The sequence below is a fragment of the Carassius auratus genome, unplaced genomic scaffold (assembly GCF_003368295.1).
Source record: "Carassius auratus strain Wakin unplaced genomic scaffold, ASM336829v1 scaf_tig00043482, whole genome shotgun sequence".
Lineage (NCBI taxonomy): Eukaryota > Metazoa > Chordata > Actinopteri > Cypriniformes > Cyprinidae > Carassius > Carassius auratus.
The window spans coordinates 6,507-17,614 of record NW_020526777.1 but is presented as its reverse complement, the minus strand read 5'-3'; the positions used below and the strand labels follow the sequence as shown (position 1 = coordinate 17,614).

General features: G+C 36.1%; 1 protein-coding gene across 1 annotated transcript; it reads right to left on the bottom strand.

Moving 5' to 3' along the window:
* Nucleotides 1-1,628: 1,628 nt before the first annotated feature.
* Nucleotides 1,629-6,565, bottom strand: LOC113086581 (fibrillin-2-like). Its single transcript, XM_026255450.1, has 11 exons — nucleotides 6,418-6,565; nucleotides 5,958-6,104; nucleotides 5,698-5,856; nucleotides 5,398-5,544; nucleotides 4,611-4,757; nucleotides 4,266-4,418; nucleotides 3,985-4,140; nucleotides 3,525-3,671; nucleotides 3,265-3,423; nucleotides 2,161-2,286; nucleotides 1,629-1,834 (listed from the first exon to the last, which is right to left on the bottom strand). Exons 1-11 carry the CDS (start codon nucleotides 6,563-6,565, stop codon nucleotides 1,629-1,631), a joined length of 1,695 nt encoding a protein of 564 aa, XP_026111235.1.
* Nucleotides 6,566-11,108: the final 4,543 nt, after the last annotated feature.

Below are 11,108 nucleotides of genomic sequence, written 5' to 3'. Positions count from 1 at the left end.
AATATTTTGTAAATGTTTTAATACATACAAATATAAATACCTAAAATCATGAAAGACAAATGGTATCTCATTCATTCTTATTCATCTACAACCCTACAAAAAGAATACGTATTGTATTGTATGTTATCTACTCATTTTTTTTTTTTTTTTTTTTTTTTTTTTATGTAAAAGACCAGAAAAACTGTTCATTGCTTCAACTGTCAATCCTACCTTTGCATGTGTTATTGCTGTTTATAGGGAGGTTTGGGTCTGTTACATTATATCCGCTCATGCACCAGCACTTGTGACTCCCAACAGTGTTGTTACATATTGAGTTTGGACCACACACATCTGATATCTCAACACATTCATTCACATCTACATTAAGGAAAGTTACAGGAAAAAGAAAGAGTTTGGATTATATGTAAAGGTAAAAAAAAAAAAAAAAAATCCAAAAGAAGAAATACTGAAACTACAATGTTGTGTAGTATTACAAAGGCAATGCCTAACTTCCTGCATGGTAAATTCCCATTTAATTTTCATAGTTTTTCTAGAGAATAAGTGACATAATAAGGTTTCTTTGAAGATGATACCAGCCAGTTTTGGTAAATGTAGGTAAAGCATTGAAGAAAAACTTTAAAAGAAACCGTTCGAAATGGCAGAAATGTCAAGCAAGATTAATCAAAGAAAATTAATGACTGTAGTATTTTAAAAGTCTGACTTTAATTACATTAGAACTTAACAAATTTAAAATGTGAGGAGTTTCTAATTCTAATTTCTCCTTTACAATGTATGGCAGTGTAGCAAAGATAACATTAAATGAAATTAAGTAAACCTTCTAAAACATCTGAATTTCTAATTCAAGGTTAGAAAACAAAGATCCGAATTAAGAATGTTAAAGCAAACATTAACTGAATACAGAAACGTACCTCTACATGTGTTACTGAGACTGATAGGGAGGCTTGAGTTTGTTTCAGTGAATCCATCCAAACATGAGCAGTTGTAACTTCCCATTTCATTTGTGCAGTTAGAATCTGGACCACATGTAGATTGACTGAACAAGCATTCGTTTATATCTATGGAACGAAAAAGAAAAAAAAAAGTGAAATATCTATTAAGTTTTTACAGTTTATGAATTAGGCAAAGATCTGACAAGACAACCTGAATGGGCAGGGCACACCCTGTGCCTGATAAGTCAGGGTAATGGCATCCACTAGTGGGCCATCCTCTGGTTAGAGATGGCATTCCCCTTCTGCCTACCACTGTGACAGACAAAGGGCTGGGGTGAGGTCCTGAAGATTTGTGTCCTGTTTATGTCATCTCAATGCCCGGAAGGGACAGAGCAAAGCTAGGGATGGGTCTGCCTCCTCCAGGGGCAGAGCTTGCAGGTTCACCACCTGATCCCTGAAGGAAGTAGTGGGAACCTTGGGCACATAGCCGGGCCGGGGCCTCAGGATTATCTGGGAGTCAGCCGGCCCAAACTCTAGGCATGGATCGTCGAATGAAAATGTGTGCAGGTCCCCTACCCTCTTGATGGAGGCCAGTACAAGCAGGAGCAGAGTTTTCATCCTGCTCTTGAATTTATTCAAGCAGTTCAACACTGACTGAGCACGCTTCTGCATGAGGCATGCTGTCTGTTTGACCGAGTCCTACTCGAACAGGCTTGGGCACTGCGACCGGCAGACATGTGGAAGCAGTAGCTGCCCGCCGGGCAGAAGGTCAGACTGCCTCAGTCTGCTCCTGTGCAGCCAATAACTACTGGGCCATGTTTCGGCGTTGCCGAAAGGGGTAGCCTGAGACACAGGGACCTTGAGGAATTCTTCATGTCGACCACACACAACCAGAAAAGTCAGTCCTGGACCACAAGTGTGGACATTGCATGACCCAGAAAATTCATTGTGACCTTCATCGCTCGGAGTGCAAGATCTGCTGTGGTTCTGAGCTATTTCAGAACTTCCAGATCATGACCACCCTTGTGCAGGCCTCTCAGTGCTTTAGTCATAAATACCTATAGTAATGCCATAGTGTGTCACACAAAGGTAGCTTCTCGACAGGCCGTATAAACACTGCTGGCCAGACAAGTACCAACAGACCTGGGAGGGAGGCATGGTATTAGGACACAACTGCATCCCAATGGACCGCTCCACCTGGGGGACTACCAGCTGTATGTGTACCACCTACCTGCACCACCATCAAGGGTGGTGAAGGAGGAGGAACCAGTAGATCGGTTTCTGGCAGCAAAAGGTGCCATCCATGACCTGGTGAGGTCCTCATGCACCTCCGGGAAGAAAGGCACCAAAGCAGGCACTAAGAACCAGCATGGACCACCCCGAAGAATAGAGCGTCCAATCTTTAGGGCTTAAGACACGGTGGAAGTTTCCACTCGAGCCCTAGCCCCATGGAGGAGCGGGAAAGCATAGCCATTATTTCCGGATCTGTTTCAGGCAGTCCTGGAGGACAGCAGTGCAGCTGAATCTTCCTCTCCAGAAAGCTCTGGCTCACCCTCTGATGGAGTGATTGACATCAACACTGCAACACCAACAGGGGTACTGCAGCTTGATGTGGGCAAACCGCTCAACCTGGGAAACCACCACCAATAAACCACAATACCGTCAACACGAAGAGCTCTCAAAGAGCATGGTGAATTCAATCAGTCTTCATCTCTCAGTAGAGTAGATAGGACCAGAATAATGTGATAGCTCAGCTCTGAAGCGAAAAGCTAAATATGCGCTTACAGAATATTCACATTGTGATCAGCGGCAGCAGGATACATTGCGTGTCAATGTGCATTGGCTCATTTAGTTAACACTTGAAGTGGATTGCTATCTCTAAGCGACATACCAATTTGTCGGTCATCGGATGTAATTTTGAGAGTGACTGACTGAAAGGGAACAACTAAAACTCACAGAAGTAATCAAATAAATGTCAAAAACAAAGCAGCTCTGTACACTCAATTTAATGAGTTTAATGAGAATTTAATAAAAACAGAAAAGAAAATTTGTAGATAATGTTTGCCTTCACATGAATTGTTGTGGCTCACAGGACTATCTTTATTAAAGGTATTAAATCCACTCCAACATGAACACATGTGACTCCCAATGATGTTAAAACAATCTGAGTATTGACCACACACTGACACTGCATCTTTACATTCATTGATGTCTGGGGGGAAAAAAATACAGGTTTCCAAACAACCAAACATGTTAAGCATTGCTGATTAAACTCAAACTGGTCATGTTACCACAATTACAATTAGAACATTTGTGATCTAATGTGATTTCCTACCTCTCTGACAAAGTGAACCCTCTGAAGGGAAAGCTCGAATACATCCACAGGTGCCTCCCACGATGTCATCACACACCTGATAGACCCTGCAGGTGTCACTGGGCCAAACATGATTCTCCTCACACACGCACTCATATTCTGTTCCATTTAACCCACACACTGTAATAGAATGGGATTCATTTATCAGTGTTTAAACTGTCAGTTTCTCCCAATATTGAACTCATCTTAGCATGTGACATGATAAAACATTCTGATCTCACCAGTATTCATGTCGATATCTGTGATATTAATGCTGTTGCTCAGAGTGAGAGGAAGGCTGATGTTTTTGATGAGATTGCGTAAGTAGTTCACCAGGAACAAGTCAAAGAATCTCACATCAATGTCAATCACGTACTCAGAAGGTAGAACTGAAACAGAAGCAGCTTCAGTGGAACATTCGTAAAGTTTACAATTTTAGGATGAAAAAACTTCAGTATTTTGAAGAAATATCTTTCTCAAAACCTGAACTTTATATTAAAAGAACATTACTATGTAGTAGATATTTTAATGACATAACTCCATATACTGTAATCTACTATGTATTTTATTTGCGAACAAAAATACAGCAAATAATCTGTCTGTCAAACTTAGTAATAAAATGCAGTTAATCAAAGGAAATCAACAGATAAAAATAATTAAATGAAGAAATTATGTTGTCATAGAAAGATGTCAGTGTCTCACTTTGGCAGAACTGTCCGTCGATTGGAAGGGCATTGATACATGTACATGAACCATTAGTGATGACATCACAGGCCTCGTATGAGTGACACGTGTCATTCGGCCAAACAAACAGACCCTCACATTTACACTGATACTGTGTTTCGTTCAAAGAACACACTGAAAAATAGGGGAAGTCAAGAAGAGTGAAAAAATCCAAAATGTATAATTTTTTGAAGCATTCATGATGTATATAGTTTATTCTTAGCTATTCAACATGACAGAAGCAGAGCCAGAGGTCATACCAGTAGTTATGTTGATTTCTGTAATTTTAGTGCTGTCACTGATTGTGTAGGGCAAACTGAAAGACATCAGAAGGATCCTCAGCTGATCAGTGAAGCTGCTGTCCATGCTATTGATCTGAATTTCAATCAGATATTCAGTCAAAGGTAGGGTCACTATGGAAAAAGAGATCAAAACATCCAGAAATGATGACTATGACTTTACCTACAAACAAGATAAACATGGTTAACTAAAGGAAATTATTAATAGATAACGAACTTTTGGTCAACAGGATGTAATGCAACTGTTTTTATACTGTTTTTATAAAATTAAATATATAGTGATGAACACATCTTCTACATGCTCACCATTGCATGGGTTACTGGTGCTGACTGATTGATTCCTATTTGTCACAGTAAATCCACTCAAGCAGGAACAGTTGTAGCTCCCAACTGAGTTGGTGCAATGAGAGTTTGGACCACAGACCTCTGGTGTCTCGAGACATTCATTCACATCTTTATTTCAGGAAGAGATGAAAAATATAAATATTGTTGTTATCATAAACACTCTAATATGAAATTCACCATCATGTAAATCTATTCTTTCTTACACTTTGGCTGCCAAAATTTTAACTGAGAGGATATAGAAAATTATTTCAGCAGCAGTTAAATTTGTTCTTTAATAGTTGATTAAGCAATAAACTGTTAAATATATTCTCATGGTAAAAATAATAATAATAATAAAAAATAATAATAATATAACTATATACTAAATATACTAAATCTGATTCTAGTTCTAGTTTTTTATGTTTTTAAATTTTATAAATTTTGTAGATGCCTAAAGACACAAAAACTTATGGTATCGAAACACATTCAACCACAATTAATATTCCAGAAAGCTGAAGAGATAAAAATGAATCATTTGTTGGATGATGTTATACCTCAAACAGAAACAGCTTAAGCTCACAATAGTATTCCCATAAACTGTAAAGATAAATCTGCTTTGTACACTCAATTTAATGTGATAAACAGAAAACATTATTATATATTTATGAATAAATCCACAATATTACAGCACAAAACATTATCCACATAAAAAATTATTATTAAATATAAACATAACTAAATTAAAACAAAATCAGTTAATAAAACTTACCCTGACAGGAGTTGTTGCGGCTCACAGGACTGTCTTTATTAGAGATATTAAATCCACTCCAGCATGAACACATGTGACTCCCAATGATGTTAATACAGTCTGAGGATTGACCACACACAGACACTGCATCTTTACATTCATTGATGTCTGGGGGAAAAAAAAAGAAGAAAGAGATGGCATTTCATAAACGTTACAATTATAGATTTCAAAACAACGTGTCAAGTGTTACTGAGTAAATTCACAATGGTTATGTTACCACAATTACAATTAGAACATTTGTGATCTAATGTGATTTCCTACCTCTCTGACAAAGTGAACCCTCTGAAGGGAAAGCTCGAATACATCCACAGGTGCCTCCCACGATGTCATCACACACCTGATAGACCCTGCAGGTGTCACTGGGCCAAACATGATTCTCCTCACACACGCACTCATATTCTGTTCCATTTAACCCACACACTGTAATAGAATGGGATTCATTTATCAGTGTTTAAACTGTCAGTTTCTCCCAATATTGAACTCATCTTAGCATGTGACATTATAAAACATTCTGATCTCACCAGTATTCATGTCGATATCTGTGATATTAATGCTGTTGCTCAGAGTGAGAGGAAGGCTGATGTTTTTGATGAGATTGCGTAAGTAGTTCACCAGGAACAAGTCAAAGAATCTCACATCAATGTCAATCACGTACTCAGAAGGTAGAACTGAAACAGAAGCAGCTTCAGCGGAACATTCGTAAAGTTTACAATTTTATGATGAAAAAACTTCAGTATTTTGAAGAAATATCTTTCTCAAAACCTGAACTTTATATTAAAAGAACATTTCTGTGTAGTAAATATTTTAATGACAGAACTCCATATACTGTAATTGATTACGTGTTTTATTTGTGAACAAAAATACAGCAGATAATCTGTCTTTCAAACCTAGCAATAAAATGCATTTAATCAAAGGAAATCAATGGATAAAAATAATTAAATGAAGAAATGATGTTGTCATAGAAAGATGTCAGTGTCTCACTTTGGCAGAACTGTCCGTCGATTGGAAGGGCATTGATACATGTACATGAACCATTAGTGATGACATCACAGGCCTCGTATGAGTGACACGTGTCATTCGGCCAAACAAACAGACCCTCACATTTACACTGATACTGTGTTTCATTCATAGAACACACTGAAAAATAGAAGAAGAAAGTACAAAGTAAAAAAAATCCCAAATTCATCATTTATGGAAGCATTCATGATGTATATAGTTTATTCTTAGCTATACAACATGACAGAAGCAGAGCCAGAGGTCATACCAGTAGTTATGTTGATTTCTGTAATTTTAGTGCTGTCACTGATTGTGTAGGGCAAACTGAAAGACATCAGAAGGATCCTCAGCTGATCAGTGAAGCTGCTGTCCGTGCTATTGATCTGAATTTCAATCAGATATTCAGTCAAAGGTAGGGTCACTGTGGAAAAAGAGATCAAAACATCCAGAAATGATGACTATGATGTTTACCTACAAACACGATAAACATGGTTCACCAAAGGAAATTATTAATAGATAATGAACTTTTGGTCAACAGGATGTGATGCAACTGTTTTTATGCTCAACCACGTATTTAAACAGCTTTAATCATCGCTTAAAGCACAAGTAAAAGAAAAATACACCACTCCATAAAACAGACTGAAGGTTTTTTTTTTTTTTTTTTTTTTTTAAACAACAAAAATTAAATATTTAATGATGAACGCATCTTCTACATGCTCACCATTGCATGGGTTACTGGTGCTGACTGATTGATTCCTATTTGTCACAGTAAATCCACTCAAGCAGGAACAGTTGTAACTCCCAACTGAGTTGGTGCAATGAGAGTTTGGACCACAGACCTCTGGTGTCTCGAGACATTCATTCACATCTTTATTTCAGAAAGAGATGAAAAATCTGAATATTGTTGTTATTATAAACACTCTAAAATGAAATTCACCATCATGTAAATCTATTCTTTCTTACACTTTGGCTGCCAAATTTTAAACCGAAAGGACATAGAAAATTATTTTGGCGGCAGTTAAATGTGTTTTTTAATAGTTGATTAAGCAATAAACTGTTAAATAGATTATTATGGTAAAAAAAAAAAAATATATATATATATATATATATATATAGAAATAAAATAAATACCTAGCTTATTTTACAAAAGTTTTGTATTTAAAGTCTAAATCTGATTCTAGTTCTAGTATTTTATGTTTTTAAATTACGTAAATACCTAAAGACACAAAAACTTCTGGTATCGAAAGACATTCAACCACAATTAATATTCCAGAAAGCTGAAGGGATAAAAATGAAACATTTGTTGGATGATGTTACACCGCAAACAGAAACAGCTTAACCTCACAATAGTATTCCCATAAACTGTAAAGATAAATCTGCTTTGTACACTCAATTTAATGCAGTAAACACAGAAAACATTATTATATATTCATGAATAAATCCACAATATTACAGCACAAAACATTATCCACACAAAACATTATAATTAAATATAAACATAACTAAATTAAAACAAAATCAGTTAATAAAACTTACCCTGACAGGAGTTGTTGCGGCTCACAGGACTGTCTTTATTAGAGATATTAAATCCACTCCAGCATGAACACATGTGACTCCCAATGATGTTAATACAGTCTGAGTATTGACCACACACTGACACTGCATCTTTACATTCATTGATGTCTGGGGGAAGAAAAATAAGAAAGAGATGGCATTTCATAAATATTACAATTATAGATTTCAAAACAACGTGTCAAGTGTTACTGAGTAAATTCACAATGGTTATGTTACCACAATTACAATTAGAACATTTGTGATCTAATGTGATTTCCTACCTCTCTGACAAAGTGAACCCTCTGAAGGGAAAGCTCGAATACATCCACAGGTGCCTCCCACGATGTCATCACACACCTGATAGACCCTGCAGGTGTCACTGGGCCAAACATGATTCTCCTCACACACGCACTCATATTCTGTTCCATTTAACCCACACACTGTAATAGAATGGGATTCATTTATCAGTGTTTAAACTGTCAGTTTCTCCCAATATTGAACTCATCTTAGCATGTGACATTATAAAACATTCTGATCTCACCAGTATTCATGTCGATATCTGTGATATTAATGCTATTGCTCAGAGTGAGAGGAAGGCTGATGTTTTTGATGAGATTGCGTAAGTAGTTCACCAGGAACAAGTCAAAGAATCTCACATCAATGTCAATCACGTACTCAGAAGGTAGAACTGAAACAGAAGCAGCTTCAGTGGAACATTCGCAACGTTTACAATTTTATGATGACAAAAACTTCAGTATTTTGAAGAAATATCTTTCTCAAAACCTGAACTTTATATTAAAAGAACATTTCTGTGTAGTAAATATTTTAATGACAGAACTCCATATACTGTAATTGATTACGTGTTTTATTTGTGAACAAAAATACTGCAGATAATCTGTCTTTCAAACCTAGCAATAAAATGCATTTAATCAAAGGAAATCAATGGATAAAAATAATTAAATGAAGAAATGATGTTGTCATAGAAAAATGTCAGTGTCTCACTTTGGCAGAACTGTCCGTCGATTGGAAGGGCATTGATACATGTACATGAACCATTAGTGATGACATCACAGGCCTCGTATGAGTGACACGTGTCATTCGGCCAAACAAACAGACCCTCACATTTACACTGATACTGTGTTTCATTCAAAGAACACACTGAAAAATAGAAGAAGTCAAGAAGAGTAAAAAAATCCCAAATTCATCATTTATGGAAGCATTCATGATGTATATAGTTTATTCTTAGCTATACAACATGACAGAAGCAGAGCCAGAGGTCACACCAGTAGTTATGTTGATTTCTGTAATGTTAGTGCTGTCACTGATTGTGTAGGGCAAACTGAAAGACATCAGAAGGATCCTCAGCTGATCAGTGAAGCTGCTGTCCGTGCTATTGATCTGAATTTCAATCAGATATTCAGTCAAAGGTAGGGTCACTATGGAAAAAGAGATCAAAACATCCAGAAATGATGACTATGACTTTACCTACAAACAAGATAAACATGGTTCACCAAAGGAAATTATTAATAGATAATGAACTTTTGGCCAACAAGATGTAATGCAACTGTTTTTATACTCAACCACGTATTTAAACAGCTTTAATCATCGCTTAAAGCACAAGTAAAAGAAAAATACACCACTCCATAAAACAGACTGAAGGTTTTTTTTCTTTTTTTTAAATCAACAAAAATTAAATATTTAATGATGAACGCATCTTCTACATGCTCACCATTGCATGGGTTACTGGTGCTGACTGATTGATTCCTATTTGTCACAGTAAATCCACTCAAGCAGGAACAGTTGTAACTCCCAACTGAGTTGGTGCAATGAGAGTTTGGACCACAGACCTCTGGTGTCTCGAGACATTCATTCACATCTTTATTTCAGAAAGAGATGAAAAATCTAAATATTGTTGTTATTATAAACACTCTAATATGAAATTCACCATCATGTAAATCTATTCTTTCTTACACTTTGGCTGCCAAATTTTAAACCGAAAGGACATAGAAAATTATTTTGGCGGCAGTTAAATGTGTTTTTTAATAGTTGATTAAGCAATAAACTGTTAAATAGATTATTATGGTAAAAAAAAAAAAATATATATATAGAAATAAAATAAATACCTAGCTTATTTTACAAAAGTTTTGTATTTAAAGTCTAAATCTGATTCTAGTTCTAGTTTTTTATGTTTTTAAATTACGTAAATACCTAAAGACACAAAAACTTCTGGTATCGAAAGACATTCAACCACAATTAATATTCCAGAAAGCTGAAGAGATAAAAATGAATCATTTGTTGAATGATGTTACACCACAAACAGAAACAGCTTAAGCTCACAATAGTATTCCCATAAACTGTAAAGATAAATTTGCTTTGTACACTCAATTTAATGCAATAAACACAGAAAACATTATTATATATTTATGAATAAATCCACAATATTACAGCACAAAACATTATCCACACAAAACATTATTATTAAATATAAACATAACTACATTAAAACAAAATCAGTTAATAAAACTTACCCTGACAGGAGTTGTTGCGGCTCACAGGACTGTCTTTATTAGAGATATTAAATCCACTCCAGCATGAACACATGTGACTCCCAATGATGTTAATACAGTCTGAGGATTGACCACACACTGACACTGCATCTTTACATTCATTGATGTCTGGGGGAAGAAAAAAGAAGAAAGAGGTGGCATTTCATAAACGTTACAATTACAGATTTCACAATTCAAATTAGAACATTTGTGATCTAATGTGATTTCCTACCTCTCTGACAAAGTGAACCCTCTGAAGGGAAAGCTCGAATACATCCACAGGTGCCTCCCACGATGTCATCACACACCTGATAGACCCTGCAGGTGTCACTGGGCCAAACATGATTCTCCTCACACACGCACTCATATTCTGTTCCATTTAACCCACACACTGTAATAGAATGGGATTCATTTATCAGTGTTTAAACTGTCAGTTTCTCCCAATATTGAACTCATCTTAGCATGTGACATTATAAAACATTCTGATCTCACCAGTATTCATGTCGATATCTGTGATATTAATGCTATTGCTCAGAGTGAGAGGAAGGCTGATGTTTTTGATGAGATTGCGTAAGT